An 18,428-nucleotide genomic window follows, 5' to 3' on the forward strand; every position below is an offset into this window, starting at 1 on the left:
CCTCATTCCTTACAAATAATTTCTTTTTGTGTATATATCCTGTTTCTCTGGGGAATCCTCGCACATAAATGGGTGACTGTAAACTGTAATGGTATGACTGTTGGATCTTTTCCTGTGCCACTTTTTAGTGAACTGTTTACATTGACTACACTTTGGAAGGCTTTTAGAAGTAGAATGTGAAAACAAGAAAAGATAAAAACTTGTGACAACAAACATCAAGGGTAATTGAAATGATTTTAATCAGATAGATTCTGATAGAAATTTCACATACTTGATTTCATATAGATGAAATAATATTTTGAAAAGAACTGGCATATTAGCAGTTGTAAGGAACAGTTTTTAGGGGTATATTAACTTGAAAGGTTTAGAGCTCCAATTACTCCTTAAGAGACAACGTGGGACTACATCAAAACCAGATATTTATGTTGTGTGTTTAATGTAAATTGTACTTAAGACAATCAAATCAGGGCCTAGTGGGCTAAATTTGGCTCACTACCTTCACCTTTCTTTTCTTGCACTGGTACTGTGGTTTGAACTCTGAGCCTGGTAATGTCCCTTAGTTTTTCAATCAAGGCTGGCATCTACCACTTGTGACACACTGTTGCTTTGCTTCTAGCTTTTTGGTGGTTTAATTGGATATAACAGTCTCACATACTTTCCTTGCTAGGATTACAAGCATGTGTCACTTGTGCCCAGCATTACCCATCTTTTATAAGGCAGGACTTTGAAAAAGAATGGTTTGTGTGTTTTGAAATGATTGGGGGGGAAAAAAAAAATCAAGGCTTTCAGAATATGTCAAAATTATATGCAATCCAGATTTCAATATTGATAGTTCTACTAGAAAATATACAGGCTCAGTTACTTACATATCCTGTAAGGCTGTTTTAAAACAGCAGAAAGGTAGACATGAGGAATGCTAAATATTATAGGGCCTATCTGTCTCTAAAAAGTGTCAATTTCTTTAGGAGCTACAGTTTAGACTCAGAAGGGGCTTAACTCTTAATACCCCATGACAATGTTCTATGATCAGTGAAAGTTCAAGTAGGGGTGGGTCACAGTTTATGAACAGAAAGAAAAGTCCAACTATAATTCACTTTAATTATCTTAACTGATCCAGAAGAAACTCATTTCACAGGAATATATTCTGAAGTATTTGGAACAAAACAACTGTTGGTTGCATTATTTAAAAGGCTGAAGTTTGTAACAGATGGCAATAATAAATAAGCACCCTAGAAGTACAAAAATGCAGTTTACATATAAATGACAATCTACTGAAACTGTATTTGGAGTGTTGAAGCAACATTAAAAAAGTCAGTTTCTACTTTGTGTATGCATTAAATTGCATAATTCATGAGGCTTTGACCTGGAAAGGCAAAATCAGACATTTCTACTTTATGTGGAGTTGAAGTGATAAATTTATGAAACAGCTGTTAAATATATAATTTGTTGAAGTGTTTCAAATAATGCATTTCCAACTGGACATAGTGACCAAAAAGAAATGGGAAAACAAAAATGTACACAGAAAGTTTCTGAAAGCTAATAAAAATACCTGATGCCTATATTTTCTAGTATTTTACATTATGAAAGTAACAAAAACCCAGACATTTCAAATAAAATTTTACAGACTTTATAGTATTTACAAACTGTACTAAAAACTGAAAAATACTCTTAAAAGATAAAATTTAGTTGATGCTCAAATACTTCTAAATTAAGAGAATAAAAACATAATCACCAAGTGTTAAGAATTAGAAAAGGCTAGCAAAAAGTTAAAGGTTAAAGGTGGTTAAACATAGAATTTGGCAAGGATCTGATAGCTGGTGGAGGTTTATAAACACATTTTGGGACATTTGATCACCGTTTGTGGAATTGAAGATACTAAATTTATTAGTTTATTGATTACAAAGTTATACTTATGAAATTTATCCACATTGGAATGTAAAGAAAGCATTTATCCTGTAGCTTAATTCTCTGGAGAGACACTATAAAACTATTGTAAATCACAATTTATCAGTCTATTACAAAATAAAATGAGTGTTATTGAATTAAGGCCATTTAAATGACATTTTCACTGGTAAATTCTCTCTGTGAAGGTAGTTGGAATAAAATGGTGATTTGTTTGAAGGAAAAAAATGTGAAAGAAGCTTAAATGAATTAAGTGTTTAAATAAAGCTTTCTATAAAATTTAACGTAGAAAATCAAATAGTAAATTTAATTGACAACCTTTAAGCAAGTAAGACTAGAGCAGAGAAAACTCAGGCAATTTCTGAGTCAATCCCTCAGAGGACCCAAGATTGATTCCTAACACTGGTAAATATTAGCAGCCCAAAGTAAACCAAACCAAAATAAAAACTTTTACATTTCATATAAAATTAGAAAAATAATGTAACAAGATAAATAAATACGTTAAAAATATTTTGACCTTTTAGCTTACATGGCTGAAGTTATATTTGTAAATACATATTGTCAAAGGCCTAATTTATGTTAACTAGATATTCTAAAGAAGAAAGTAGGAGCAAACACAAGTTCTGTCTAACGTGGTAGTGTTGTTAATTTAGAAATTGTTCATCATTAAGGCATTCCCTTCCAAAAGCTATAGATTCCATGGGTCCACTATTTTTTAAGACACTTGAAGGGGTCATGTGATAGACTCTCACAGAAGTCAAAAATAAATGGGTACAGCCCTCTTCTGGTTACCCATTAGAAAGTGCTCTGCAAAAAAGCAAATACTGCTTTGACTAGATAGACAAACCAGGTACCACCTGGCACTTTTCAATTAGTGTCATTTGCCAACCTACATATGGGTACTGGCTAAATATTTATAGATCTCTTAGCCACATGACAGGGGGGACAAATGTCATTTTTACTCGGCTATTCCATACAGCAAACAAATTACAATATACTCCCTGATTTCCTATTTTGTTTTGTTTTTTTCAAAGCATGCCAAGATACTCAGAAAAAGTTTCTAAAACATCCCATAAATGGATCATCAACTATCTGTATATAAAGTGATCAAGGATTTTTTAAATGCCATGGATTTGATTTTGTAAATTACTAGATTTGGTCAGTTGGTACAATGGCCTTGGAGCAGCAGATGCTGGCCGATTTGATCATTTATCTATTACAATGTATGCTAGGTGTACAGCTTTGCTCAGAAGGACAGCTTGAACCAAGACTATTACGCAACACAGGTCCTTCCCTGGAAGGAAGTTCTGGAAAACAGAGCTTAGGTCTTTGATGGTATTTCAGTCTGTATGTATCAGTCATGCAGCTATCGACGGAAAAATAGGTGGTTAATGATATTGTCTCATTTGGGCATGCAGCTCTAGAGTCTAGTTCTGGTTGGCAAAAGGCATCAACGGCTGCACCCAAGTTTGCCTGAAAGTCACTAGCTGAAGAGGCAGAGGGGTGGTTGGTTGTGTTGCTGCCACCCTGTTTGGATTGGATTGTTTCTTGACATCTTTCATTGTTCTTCTGTGAACTCACTTCAAAGCTGGTTTCTGAAGCTGTATTTAAACTGTGCATTGAAAGATGAGAGGAATTTGCTTTCAACCCCTCTGTATGCTTCACATCAGGTAGAGACTCGTTTTTGTTTGACTGTGGCACAATGGGTATAGTGTATTTTTTTGGTGGCAAAGGGGGTGGTTGATTCTGGCAAAATTTTGGCATCTGACCAGCCTCAGACCTGCAGGTTGAATGAGTTGTGTGTTCCTTGGAGACAGAGTTCTCAGCAGAACATGGTTCTATTGTGTTTTGTTGTAGGACGAGGGGAGCAGTATCTGGCTTTAGCCCTACAGTTCTCAAGTGTGCAGAACACAATGAAGATGGAGACACTCTTTCACTGCTGTTCACTCTCTTTGCAGGCACAGAACCATCACCAACCTGGAATGGCAAACTCGTTCTCTCAGAGTTTTCTGTAGGAAGCCATTCAGAAAATCTGCTTCCATTTAGTTTTTCCAATTTCTGTTCCTCTGGCTGGTGGACATGTTCTCTCACAGTAGGGTCCTTGAGAATGTGTGGACTGTATGAAGGAGGTAACTTCTCACTGGTTTCACTGGTGGGTGGCCTGGTATGTAAAAATAAAATAAAGCTAAATACCAGATGCAAAGAGGCAAAACTGGGGAAAGCAAACACTTGACTTGTACTCTGATTTTCCCAATATGTGGTTTATATTATTTCTTCATCATAAACAGAAATGGGAGGTATTTTATAATGATTAACATGTTCAGCTTTCTCTCAACCAAACATGGCTTCCAGGATACACAAATGTATCATACCAGAAACATTATTATTAGAATCATAGTTCATCATTTTTGTGTGTGTGTGTGTGTGTGTGTGTGTAGTGCTGGGCAGTGAGTCTGTGGCCTTGTGTCTGCTAAGCATGTGCTCTACCACAACCAGAGCCTTCCACATTTCAAATCCAGTAATTGCAAATGTAATTTAAAAACTTATCTCAGATGAAAAATAAAACCCTGAAATTATACCTCTTTGTGGTAAAATATGGCATAGAATGTAAGGGAAATGGTACAAGCAAACAAATTAATCTCCTAAAACATCTCCTTACCCACATTACAGTGTTAGAAGGCAATGAAATAGAGTTTGGTGTCACATCTCTAATTATAAAAGTTGTGGCCACAGAGAATAATAAGTGCTGGATGGAGAAAACATCAAATTAGTGTACGTAGAGATGATGGGAAAACTCCATATAGGGCTTAATACACTGTGCCTTCAGGCATCGATTGGATAGTTGGAACACAGTCCCTCCTGTTGGAACACAGTGGAGAGACCCCTTCACTACTACTACATTGTTGTATTACAACAGTGAGTTACTGATGTGGCCCTTTGTAGATTCTCTACCCTAGGGGCCAGGTCCTATTAATGACTGACAACAACACAGACTTGATGAGACCATTGCTTTCAGGGTAGTAATTTATGCCCTTCTGATCAACAGAGTTCCTATAACACCAGAGTATTATGAGTATTATGTCTATGGTTACCTTTTTGTCAAATGATTTGTTTGTAGATGTGATTCTGGGTGGAGCTCATGAGATTTATAGCTAGTCTCCAAGTCTTTCAGTTCTTTTCTAAAGCCTGGGGTAGACACTGGGAAAGGAGAGGAAGAAAACAAAATCATTTCAATTATCTTGTAGCACTTATTCCCTCCCTCCTTCCTTCCTTCCTTCCTTCCTTCCTTCTTTCCTTTCTCTTTTTTTTTTTGTCGGTCATGGGACTTAAACTCTGGGCCTGGGCACTATCACTCAGCTCTTCAGCTCAAGGCGAGTGCTCTACCACTTGAGCCACAGCACCACTTCCGGTTTTCTGAGTGGTTTATTGGAGATATGAGTCTCATGGACTTTCGTGCTCGAGCTGGCTTTGAACCGCAATCCTCAGGTCTCAGTCTCCTGACTACAGGATTACAGGCGTGAACCACCAACATCTGGCTCCATTTCTATTTATAGCTACACAGTTTCCTGCAAAAAGGTGATTCTCTTCCAACTGAAAAATAAAATTTTAATTTTTCAATATGTAATTGACAATAACAGCCTTTAAAAACTTTTTTTGAACCAAAGCCTTTATGCAAGATGAATGGCTCTCCATTTTCTCATTTTTGTGAGGCTGTCAGCCTTGCCAGGATGTGAGCATATTCTTGCAGAACTTTACAAAACATGCAGGAGGTAAACATACATGGGAAGGTAGAAGGGCAATATAGAATATATACACTATTGATTAAATTATAGTTACTAATCACTCAACTTATAAAAGGTTGTATTATTGCATTTAATATTCACAACAAGCTTACACAGAAATTACTATCACCTGTATGTTTTAGGTGAGCCAACAGAGGTTTAAGAATAACTTCTCGCAATGAGAGCTAGCAGAACGTGGTCTGCATGATTCACATGTCCTTGATCTTTGTTTGGGGAGATAGAACCCAGTGCCTCAAGTCTTGTGTCCTTTCTTTATTATTTAGCTTATCCTTAACAATAAGCACCAGTGAATTTATTTTTACTAAAAGAATTTTGAGAAAATTATGCTAATTTATAGTCTGTCCCTTGTTACTTCCAGGTCTAGTAGATTGTAAAATCACAGATTCTCCTTTCCACTCTTGCCCACTTCCTTCCTTCTAGGATTAGAGCCTGAGGCCAGTATGGTTCCACATAAAGGACAGTCTGCTTCTATTTTCTCTGGAGACTAGTTCTTGGACAGTTCATTGGAAGATCCTCAACAATATAAATGTTCGGAGTAAAACTTCTGCAATATGGACATTTCCCTAAAAATGTTACTTTAAAGTAACTCTACTAGAGGGGGTAACAATGTTTGAAAAGAAATGTACTCATTACCTTACTTATGTAACTGTAACCCCTATGACATCCTTACAATAAAGTTAAATTTCAAAAAAAATAGCTCTAATAAAAATGACTATCCCCCTCCAACTTTTAAAACCTCTTAAGGAGAATAATTTTCTGATTATAACTGAAATAGGCCCAACTTAAAAAGAAAAACCATAAAAGTTAAAAATTAGTTCACAGGATAAAAACTAAGGGGAATCAAGATGTATGCATTTTTCTCTTTCTCTCCTTCCTTCTCTCCTTCCTTCCTTCTTTCCTTCCTTCCTTCCTTTTTTGGTTGGTCATAGGGTTTGAACTCTGGGCCTGTCCCTCAGCATTTTAGCTCAAGGCTAGCGCTCTACCACTTGAACCACAGTGCCACGTCTGGTTTTCTGGTGGTTTATTGGACATAAGAGTTTCACAGCCTTTCCTGCCCAGGCTGGCTTTGAACTGCCATCCTCAGATCTCAGCCTCCTGAGTAGCTAGGATTTCAAGCATGAGCCACCAGAGCCTGGCAAGACATATGTATTTTTACAGCAACATATCTAACATCATCCCAGTTTTTCATAGTTCCTCAAGGGAAAGCAAATGCTTTCTATATCTGAGAATCTGAAATCTACAGGAAACTTTCTCCTTTGCTAAGCAAAAGGGACCTGAGCCTCCACTACACTGATCTCTCTCAAGCACTAAGGTACTGACAGAATACAGAAGCAACTTTGGAGTTGGCAAATCAGCCTCTGAACAGCGTACTACCCACCCATTTTTTTTTTCAGTCATGGCTCTACAACAACAAAACTACAATTTTCAGAATGTCCATGTGTTATTGTTCTACTTAAGTAGTTTTATGTTAAGGAAGTTCTGGAGGTCTCTTGAGACCTTTCCAGAGGGTCTATGAAGTCAAACTATTTCATAACAGTACTAGGACATAATTGATCATTTTCAGTACGTTGACATTTACATTAATGACATATAAAAGTGTTGGCATAAATCAAAGCTGTGACCCCAAGTGTGTGTGTGTGTGTGTGTGTACTAGTCCCGGGGCTTGAACTCAGGACCTTGGTACTATCCCTGAGCTGTTTTCACTCAAGTCTAGTGCTTTACTACTTGAGCCACAGTTCCAGCTCCACTTTGGGATTTTTGTTGTTGTTGTTTGCTTGGTTGGTTTTTGGTGCTTAATTGGAGATAAGAGTTTCATGGGCTTTCCTGCCCTGGCTGGCTTTGAACTGCAGTCCTTAGATCTTCTGAGGACCTCCTGAGAAGCTAAGATTATAGGCATGAGCCACCAGCACCAGGCTAGGACTTGTATTCTTGATTGACATAAAATCAAAGTTAAAAAATAAAGACTCAGGGCAGGTGAAGCCGAGTGACCATGGGGGCCTGAATGTGGTTACTGATGAGGTTTCCCATCAAAGGCAGTGAGGCTGGGGATGCCATCTACCTAGTCTATGACCATGACCTTCTGGGACCCAGTGACTAAAGCAAGGCCATACTGAGGAGGGCTGAGGAGGTGGGTGGTGCCTCCAGCCATGTACCAGTTCAGCTAGTATGTGTGCCAGCAGACCGGCCTGCAGTTACCGCAGCTCCCAGAACCTCCAAGGATTAACTTTCCCATTGGAGAGTCCTGGAATTCAGGCATTGTCAAGGTGATGTCTGCCCTGTCGGGGCCCCCAGCAAGGCTGCGAGTATGTGAAGGTGTGCACCATGTAGCTGGTCAGCAGACACTGTCCACCTCAGCTGAACAAGGACACAAACACCTCGGGCTCAAGACCCCACAACCGGGACCTCACTCACAGCAGCTTCCAACTTTGCTGGCCCAATAAAGGACTTTGGAAGTAGGAAAAAAGACTCTAAGTATTTGATGAGGCAGTAAAAATGATTTATTTTAGGAATTTACTGAACTTACATATCTTTTTATTATTTGGTATGAGGAAATAAGAAATAGGCCTCTGCTGACTGACATTGATCAAGATGTATTCATAAACTGATTTGTTGAGTGGTAAATCCTTTGTCTAGCTACTTTCATCCTAGCTACTTAGGAGGCTGAGATCTGAGAAACATGATTTGAAGCCCTCCAGAGCAGAGAAGTCTGTGAGACTCTCCAATCAACCAACACAAAAACCGTAAGTGGAACTATGGCTCAGGTGGTACAGTGTTAGCCTTAAGCAACAGAAGCTGAGGGACACTGCCCAGGCCCGAAGTTCAAACTGCTAGACCAGCACCAAATAAACAAATAAATGAAAAATGTAACAATAAAAAATAAATCTTTCTTTATTACTCAGGCATGCTCCTGACGGGCAGCAGGCGGCAGCAGAGGTTGGATGGATCTGCGTTTAGCAGGCACTTAGCCAAAGGCTTTGACTTCAGAATTCCAACTTGCTTAAAAATAGATGTGTTATTTTCTCTGCTGCTGACACAGACATTCATGTTCTTTACCCGGCCTTTTGGTTCCAAGTTCTTTGCAAATCTAACACAGTCCAATGTTAACAATTCTCACACAAGAAAACTCACTGTGCAAAGCAAGGAACTTGAATGCTAATTCTGATACTGTATTTTTAAAAAATCCATAGGATAGTATTTGAGAAACTGAAGTATTTCATTTGAAAAGATGACCTAAGTTTAAAACTCTCAGAGCACAATAAAACCCACTTGTGGGCCTAGACAATGCAATCTTCACTCAATTTCAAAATTATAGTGACAACCATTACAATTTTTATTCATATAATGATCAATCCTAATTATTCAATAGCAGTAATCACAGACCTTGTTTATAAATACAATACATACAAGTAAAATTTACCTCAGAGAAGTCATGAAACTTGGCTAAAAATAAATATTTCTAGATACATTGACCATATTCCACAAAGAACGGAGAGAGAATTGAACATATGATAATCTAAAATGTCTGATACCTCAAGTTGGGGATGTCACAAAATAAAAATGCCACAAATCGTAACTGCTTGCCCTTGGTTGGTTTGGGAAGAAATGTGGTCTAAAAACTAGCTATAGCAGAAGGGCAGGGGGCACGGCTGAGGGAGTAGGGTGCCTACTTAACAAGGCCATGTTCAAATACCAGTAGCACCCCCTAAGGGTCCATTTTTCTTTTCTTGTTTTTCTTTTTTTTTGGGGGGGTGGTGGGGGTCCGGTCATGGGGCCTGAACTCTGGGCCTGGGCGCTGTCTCTCAGCTCTTCAGCTCAAGGCTAGCACTCTACCACTTGAGCCACAGCACCACTTCCGGCTATTTTCTTTTCGCTTATGTGGTGCTAAGAATAGAACCCAGGGCCTCATGCATGCAAGGCAAGCGCTCTACCACTGAGCCACCTTCCCAGCCCCAAGTGTCCATTTTTCAAAAGGTTCAGTAACGTTTAAAAGCTAAAGAAAAAAAAAATACCAAGAATACTTAAAGGTCTTTTGTCCAGAATAACCTAGTTTAACATTCTCCTCTTCTTTTCCTAAACTTTTTAAGAGTTAAATTTCATGCAATTTGGCCTTTTACTTCTAAATACTTCAACTCTACCTCAATTTTGTTTCCATTTCTAATATTCTTGGAATGCTGGTTTTACTAGATCACTGCTGACTTACTTTTTTTATGACTTAATGTGAAATCAAACTGATTGATGCTTTATAAAAATTGGATAAGAATTTAAAATGATTATTTACTTGTGAGTTATAAAGGTGACTGCAGAGGGGTTACAATTACATGAGTCAAGTAATGAATACATTTCCTTTGTAGAGTGTCCTCTTGTACAGTAATGGCTTTTACTATGTTATTTCCACACATATACATAATGTATTTTGATCATATTCGCCACCTCTTTTAACTCCTTTTTCTAGTTCACCTTTGGTCATTCTTTAGCTTAAACCTCTCCATTTCTGGTTTATCTGTGTAACTTCCTCTCCTGTATTTTTATACCTTCCTGGCTACTCATATCTTTCTGTAGTTGCGTCTTCTTTCTAGCTTTGGCTCACCACCCTTCCTCAGCCCAGTTTCCCCATTTTGTCTTTTTTTGTTCAGTGACTTCCATGGGCGATCTTGTCTATGTCCGTGCATTCAATACCCCTAGGTGTTCATGGTTACCAAACCCATAATCGTTCTTATCTTCACGACTTACGTTCCTGACCACCCAATAAAATCTACTCACCTAGATGATGAATTTAACGAATTTAACAAACATAGCACCTATTCCTATTTTGGTAACTGGAGTATCTAGCTATGGAAGGCCTAATTATGGCCGTCCCTGTTTCCTTCCTTTTCCTTATTCCTAAGTCTGACACAAAAACCAACTGATTCTCAACGGGTTCTCTTTCCCTTATATCTCTTTCCTTTGTGTTGCCTTAGTCCATGCCCTCATCCTTTCTCTTCTAGGTTTTAATAGTCATCTAACTCAGTATTTTCCTACTACTCAAAATGTATCCTCTAATACTGTCATTGTCTTTTCTAAGTTGTAGAGTACGCCTCTCTCCTGGTTCTTTGATGCCTCTCTACTTCCTGTAGGACTAAAAAACAGCACAAAGTTTCACTGTCATTAGGCTTCTATATTCCTCTTGGCATCACTTCTTGACACCCAAGTTTCCATGCCAGCTGACACCTGCCAGACTACCGTGCATCAGAAGGTGCCGCCTGCTCCTCCCCATGTGCTTCTGAGCCTGTCATTTCTTCAGTCACACCGCTTCTAACTTCTTGCAATATAAGGCATTTGCAATTCCTTTCATTAGAAATTCACTAAAAGAAGAGCTCCAACATTTCCAATGGTGTGACGGCAATTTCACAGTATGTCCTCCAAATAGCTCTAGGCAGCGTGAGAGCGGTGCCGCAGGCAGACAAGCATACACAGAAATCTCTATTGTTGATAAAAACAAAACCATTACAATAGCATCATTATAAATTTTGGTTTTTTTTCATCAAATGTACTTGTATAGACTTGTATAATGCTTGTTGTTGATATAGCTCAGCAGTAGCTTAGGCAAGGGTCTATGTTCAATTCCTTAGCACTGCTGCCCCTCCCCTAAAAACCCTGAAGTGTCAAACAGTATATGGAAAGAAAAGAAATCTAAAGTCTTGTAGTTCCTTATAGAAAATGATTCTATGAACGGGTAATGCTAGTGTACACTTGGGTTTGTGAATGAGAAATGGAAGAGAACTGAAAGAAGTACATGCAAGTCAAAAAGGTTAAATTTTGTTTCACAATGGGTGGTAGGGACTAGGAACACAGGGCAATTTCGTAATTTTCTTTAAAAAGTACTGCTTTTCCACATTTTCCCAGTCCTAGACTAAGGAAGAAAAGAGTCTTAAAGGCAAAGAATGGCATAGAAAAGCACAGGAGACTATGTAGTTTATTAAATTAAAAAAAACTTAAAAATAATGTATTTTACATAGTTGGGTTACCCAAAGCCATTATAAAAGACTTGAAACAACCAACCAACCAACCAAACAAACAAACCATAATAGTACTGGTAAAGACAGACAGATGGGGGCTGTTGTTTGGATGCAACAGCATACTGCTGCTGTCAAAAACCATGTGATAGACCGGGCACTGGTGGCTCACGCCTGTAATCCTAGCTACTCAGGAGGCTGAGATCTGAGGATCGCAGTTCAAAGCCAGCCTGGGCAGGAGAGACCGTGAGACTCCTATCTCCAATAAACCACCAGAAAACCGGAAGTGGCGCTGTAGCTCAAGTGGTAGAGCGCTCGCCTTGAGCTGAAGAGATGAGGGACAGCGCCCAGGCCCAGAGTTCAGGCCCCACAACCGACCAAAAAAAAAAACCATGTGATGGTTCCTTAGAACATGAAACAAAGAACAGGCACAGGGTCTGGCAACTGCACAGCTGGGTAAAGGCAAAGATCTGAGCAAAAATTTGCAAGCCAATGTTCACCACAGGCAGAAAGTAGCAACACTCCCGTGTTATCACCAGATGAGGAGATGAATAAGCCAGAGTGAAGCTCTGCAATGTCCTACAACATGGATGGCTTGTGAGGTCAGTATGCCGAGTGGAATAAAGCCAGATACAGACAGGATAACTATTGTATGATCTCACCTACATGAGGCACTAAAGCTCAGGGACAGGAAGAGGACTAGTGACCAGGTTTTGGGCGCAGAGGAGAGTAAGTGGTTTAATAAGTAGTTCTGTCTGAGAAATAAAATAATGCTGAAGTTCGATGATGGCGGTCATACAACAATGAGAAGTCATCAAACTGCAAACTTTAATTAGAATGAGCTGGATGTGACAGCTTTGTAATCCTTGCACTCAGGAGGTGAGACAGGAAGATTGTTAGTTTGAGACAAACCCAGGATACACAGTGAGTTTGAGGCAATTCTGGGTACATAGTAAGACCCTGTTTCAAAAATAATGGTTATGATAATAAGAAAAAGAGGAGAAAGAGATAGAAAAAGGAAGAGGAGGAGAAAGTGATAAATCTGGTTATATATATTTTATCACAAGATAAAAAAAATTAAATGCATTATGTACCTATGTTTTTATACTAAATGCAAACACCCACTGAGAAGCTCTTGATAGCAATGCACTCTTGACCATGAAAGTCTTTATGACCTTGTGTTTTTACAAAGATCAGGAAGCAAGAACCATTTACTTAGCTTGCAGTTATTGTTCAATCTCCTGGGTTTCATCTGTGATTTCTGGCCAAGCCTTTACTCTTTCCTGTAATACTTGGTTACTGACTTTTATCAGATTTTTCAAACAGGCAAGCGATTTTAATATTGGAAAGGAAAGTTACTTCCTTAATCTAAGTGTTTCCTTCTGATATTATACATTTGTTGAGAACAAAATAATAGTCACCCTCAATGTCTGCAACCTGAAAAATAATCTCTTCAAAGATGATAAAGGCTAAAAATCTTCCCTATTCATAAGCTATTTTTTCCTCTGAATTCTAAAACTTGAAAATATTGGGGTTTTTTAATTTGTTTCTTCTTTTTGTTCCTTTTGTTGGTCATAGGACTTGAACTCAGGGCCTGGGCATTGCTCAAAGCTAGCGCTCTACTACTTTGAGCCACAGTGCCACTTCTGGTTTTCTGGTTGTTAATTGGAGATACTTTCCTGCCAAGTTGGCTTTGAACCAAGATCCTCAGATCTCAACCTCCTGAGTAGCTGGTATTACAGGGCATTGGTCATCAGTGCCCAGCTGAAAATATTGTTTTTTGATAACCTCTTTGTTGATTCTCTCCTCCCAAATTTCTCAGTACCTCTTTCCTTTATCTTTTTCTTTTGTTGTTGTCAGAGACTAGAACTTGAACTCTGTATCTGATGCCATGCCTCCAACCCCAACCTCCTTCCAGTCACAATCCTGTACACATTTAAATAAAAAGTCTGCTTTGTTGACAGGCTGTGGTGTGTTGGTAGCTAACCACCTATAATAATGCCACACCCCTACACATGTATTATTCCCAGCTAAACTTTTCTGGGAAGTTGTGTTATCAGTCTCTCTTTAGGTATGTGCTAAACCCTAGGGTAATTACTGGAGTTATTCACACATACTTGGATTCCCTTAGAGGCTTTTGTGAAACTGCAAGTTCCCGCAGTCCTTGAGATTAGTTCTGAGTAAAGACTTGTCATGGACAATGGGGGTGTGAGTAGAAGGGAATGTGTCAGTGATGCTATGAAGCTGTAAGAGCTTTGAACCTATTTTCTATGTTGGATCCTCCATCAAGTCCTTACCACTACCACCCCATTGTAGGCTTTCCCTGACACCTAAAAAGATGCTTCATCCTGACTGCTGCTGGACAGGTACTGTGAACAAGAAAAAAACTTGTGGTAAGACACTGACCTTGGTCAGACACTGGTGGTTCACGCCTATAATCTCAGCCACTCAGGAGGCTGAGATCTGAGGATATGCAGTTCAAAAAGCAAGCTGGGCAGAAAAATTCGTGAGACTCATCTCCAATTAACCATCAAAAAGCCAGAAGTGGAAACTTGGCTCAAATGTAAGAGTGTCAGCCTTAAATAAAAAGCCGAGACAGCCCTAAGTTTAAGCCCAGGATCATTAAAAAAAAACAACCCAAAACAACAACAAAAAAGACACTGATGTTGGAAGTTGTTATGATTCTGTTATTTACCTCAGCTGATACCAATCTTCTCCTCTCACTACCTGAAGTAGCTCTTCCCATCCTTTAAAAACTTTTTGAGCATGAACCCAACTTCCTTTCCTCAAGTATGAATTACTCGTGAACTATCAGTAAAAGGACCATTCTTATCTACTTTCTTCTTACTTCAGAAAAAAAACAACCCACATTTTCTGTGCCTATTTCACAGCTCTGTTATTTTTTTTAAATGGGGGAGGAGGGACAATTCCAGAAAAGCCAATAATCTACAGAGCAGGTTAGGAACTATGAGAATATGACCTTTTTCTTTGCAAATATAGAAATGTACCACCTCTTAAGTTAAAGTAAGTGTGAGCAAGATGCCACAGGTAGATATTCCTGCCTAGTTTGGTCCCAATTCACTGTTGTTAGGGTTAGTATAAAAACCATTGTGATTGCCCAAGGGTCTCTCAAGTAGAAACGCAAGCTGCTACTGGGGAAAAAAGATTCAGAGTTCAACAACTGAAAAAAGTAAGCATTATAAAGCTATTAGTAACATTATATTATGTATATATAATTATATAGATATGCCTTATATACATATATATGTGCTTTGCATGTATATGTACATATGTATCTATATATGCAAAGCACACTTTATGTATATGCTGTATAATAAAAGGTTACAAACTTAAAAAAACACATTTCATGAAAGTGAAATACAAAACTAATGATAATTTTGTGAAGTAGACATGAAAAGTATAACTAATATACATATCAAAATGGCTGATCACTTGCTATACTTTACTACAAGATGTACATATTAACGTAAAAAGAAAATTCAGTTACTGATATTTTAAAGTTATTTTCACATTCACAGGGTGTCTTATGAACAACATAATACGAAACAAGAAATTACTGTAATTCTTTTTTTTTTTTTTTTTTTTGGTCAATTGTGGGGCATGAACTCTGGGCCTGGGCGCTGTCCCTCAGCTCTTCAGCTCAAGGCTAGCAATCTACTACTTGAGCCACAGCGCCACTTCTGGCTTTTTCTGCTTATGTGGTGCTGAGAACTTGAACCCAGGGCCTCATGCATGCAAGGCAAGCGCTCTACCACTGAGCCACCTTCCAGCCCCTGTAATTCATTTCTTACTAGCGACTATTATAGCATATTTAGAATAGAATATTTACCTTCTGAGTGGTTTTTGCTGGGATGGGAGGTACAGTCCCCAAGTCCTGTACTCAAGTTATTCATCCTAACTCGATCACTAGAAATTAAAAGAAAACACATAGAAACACATTAGCTATTATGGACTGTCTTATTCTAAGTAAAGGGAAATATCTGTTTACAGCTTACTGTATCTACATTCATATCTCACAATACTTAAAAGTAGATTTGATCCTCACCTCACAATACGAGAGTAAAACTTTGAAAGCCAAATTTATTTGCCCAATAATTAAAATTCAAATCTATTTGTTTACAAAGTCCTGTTCTTTCTATAACTGCAGGCTACTTGCTTTTAAGAAGTGTGATGAGATTACACTGCCAAAAAAAAGCTTCTTTAATTCTTTATGGAAACTAATTTGAATAAAATATGACCAGCTCTCTTTTGCAAATCTAGCCTTTTAAAAATGAATGGGGTCAAGAATCAACTAATATCAAGTTAAAATATTTTAGGAGGACTATGAGTTAAAAAAGTGGTAAGATTGACTGAGGAAATTAGCTAGTATGCTGTGCACATATTTTAGAGATCACACAGAAGTCAAAAATTATTGCAAACAGTAATATGAGTTCACATATTCGGAATTAACTGAATACAAACTTAGTCATTTGAATTCTTCTGTTTTTACTAAATATTTAGAACACTATCTCTTCCACAGAACTGGATGGTGACCATAGGTAATAAACTTAATATTAAGATACAAAATAGGACACAAATCTAAGATCATGAATCACACAGATTGCAGAAAACTGATATGAGATATATATGTCTACACTTTCAAACCTGGAATAGAAATCAGTGGCTGATACTTATGGAAACCATGGCAATATGCCCCTGTTCTTTTCAAATTTCTGAAGAAATTAAACCAGTTGCTACTGTTAAGAGTCAAGGAACAGGACAGGTGCTGGTGGCTCACACTTGTAATTCTAACTATTCAGGAGGCTGAGACCTGTGAATTGCATTTCAAAGTCATCTTGGGCAGGAAACTCCATGAGACTCATCTCCACATAACCACAAGAAAACCAAAAGGGGAGCTGCGGCTCAAAGTGGTAGAGCATTAACTTGAGCAAAAACACCCAAGGATTTTTTTTTTTTTGGTCTGCTGTGGGGCCTGAACTCTGGGCCTGGGCACTGTCCCTCAGCTCTTCAGCTCAAGGCTAGTGCTCTACCACTTGAGCCACAGTGTCACTTAGGCTTTTTCTGCTTATATGGTGCTGAGGAATCGAATCCAGGGCCTCATGCATGCAAGGCAAGCACTCTACCACTGAGACACCTTCCCAGCGCCAGCCAGAACTGATTTAAAAACAACAACAACAAAAACAGGATATCTGAAATATTGAATAAACTACAACCTCCATGTTTCTTTACTCTAAGCTCATGATGTTTCCATTATACATAAAGGAGCCCAAAGTTAAAAGATTACTTCAGTTAGGCAGAGGATGCTGAGTATGGATTACCTGGAGGATGCCAATTCTTTACTACTGCTCGTATCCATTCCTGTACCACTTCCCTCGATGACGGGTGAGTCCAAGTTCGCAGACCCGTTACTGATATGGTCACTGCTTTCATACCCAGACTCCGTCCTTTGCATCTGCCAATTGTCACCAGGACCTTTACCCTCCACGAGGCCTTTTGCCTTCTGTGCTTTCCCATTTGACTCCGGGGAAGTTCTGCTTCCTATTTCTTGCTTTATTTCATCTTCATATATGGTCATTAAGCTTTTCTGCTTCGGATTTTCTTTGGGCCAGTTATTCAAACTCTGATCTTTGCCACATTTAGGTTTGTTGGTGAGACATGCCTTGTGTCTTGGGCTATGCTGCCTCTTCTCACTCTCACTAAAAACACTATCGACATTTAACGTTTCCCTCATAGGTTTCCAACCTCGGTTCCGGCTTTTACTGCTACTGAAGCTGCTTCCTTTCTCCCTGGAATCTTGGCTGCTGTCTGTGTCATATCCAGTGGCACTGTCACTCTTAACACGGCCTAGTATTTTCTCTCCTGGATTAAGAATGTGGGATTTGCCTGAACTTGTTTGTCCAGAAGCTCGACTTTGATGTGCAACCCGGTCATGTTTGATGGGTCCTTTTCCTTGACTATGATAAAGATGTGGATTCCCACATTGCCTGAAACCATTTGGGGCAGAAGGTGATCCAGACTTCAAGTGTGAGAGGTCTTCATCCATCAAATCTTAAAAACAGTAATAATAATAATTAAAGATACAATAGAACCACTCCTCAGAGCAACCTGGTAGTCATAAGTTGAACAACTTGTGTAAGAAGAAATGCTAAGTAGCATAGGTAAACAATAATAACAAAAAAAAAAAAAAAACAACTAAATTTGTTGGGTGCTGGTAGCTCAGATCTGTTATCCTACTTACTCAGAAGGCTGCGATCTGGGGACCAAGGCTCAAAGCCAACCCAGGCAAGAAAGCCTATGAGACTCTTACCTCCAATTAACTACCATAAAATTAGAAGTATAGGTTTGGCTTAAATGGTAGAAGCACTAGCTTTGAGAAAAGAAAGTTAAGGGGCAGGGTAGGGTCCTGAGTTCAAGGCCCAGTACTAGGCTTGAAAAAAATTTTTTTTTTTTTACTGGGCAAAAAAAAAAAAAATTAAATTGTATCAAGTACTGTCTTGATTTTGAAAAGTGTTTTATCTGTCCCTACTTATACTAAATTAGAGGCCTTTATAAATGAAATGGACTTTTAAAAAGCATCTCTAAGTTATAAGTTTATCTCTGAAAGTGTTTTGTTTTGTTTTTTGGGTCCGGTCATGGGGCCTGAACTCTGGGCCTGGGCGCTGTCCCTCAGCTCTTCAGCTCAAGGCTAGCGCTCTACCACTTGAGCCAC

General features: G+C 38.6%; 1 protein-coding gene across 2 annotated transcripts in view; it reads right to left on the bottom strand.

Moving 5' to 3' along the window:
- Positions 1-215: 215 nt before the first annotated feature.
- The window catches only part of Usp53 (ubiquitin specific peptidase 53), a 60,251-nt gene continuing 42,038 nt past the window's right edge, over positions 216-18,428 (bottom strand). For both annotated transcript variants that reach the window (XM_042697579.1, XM_042697580.1), the window contains 4 exons: positions 17,038-17,767; positions 15,549-15,625; positions 4,995-5,100; positions 216-4,063 (listed from right to left, as the gene is read on the bottom strand). In XM_042697579.1, coding sequence (XP_042553513.1) covers positions 3,112-4,063; positions 4,995-5,100; positions 15,549-15,625; positions 17,038-17,767 — 1,865 coding nt within the window. In that variant the 3' untranslated portion in view covers positions 216-3,111. The remainder of the gene's footprint in view (positions 4,064-4,994; positions 5,101-15,548; positions 15,626-17,037; positions 17,768-18,428) is intronic.

Source organism: Dipodomys spectabilis, unplaced genomic scaffold (genome assembly GCF_019054845.1).
Source record: "Dipodomys spectabilis isolate Male_0828 unplaced genomic scaffold, ASM1905484v1 ptg000225l, whole genome shotgun sequence".
Taxonomy (NCBI): Eukaryota; Metazoa; Chordata; class Mammalia; order Rodentia; family Heteromyidae; genus Dipodomys; species Dipodomys spectabilis.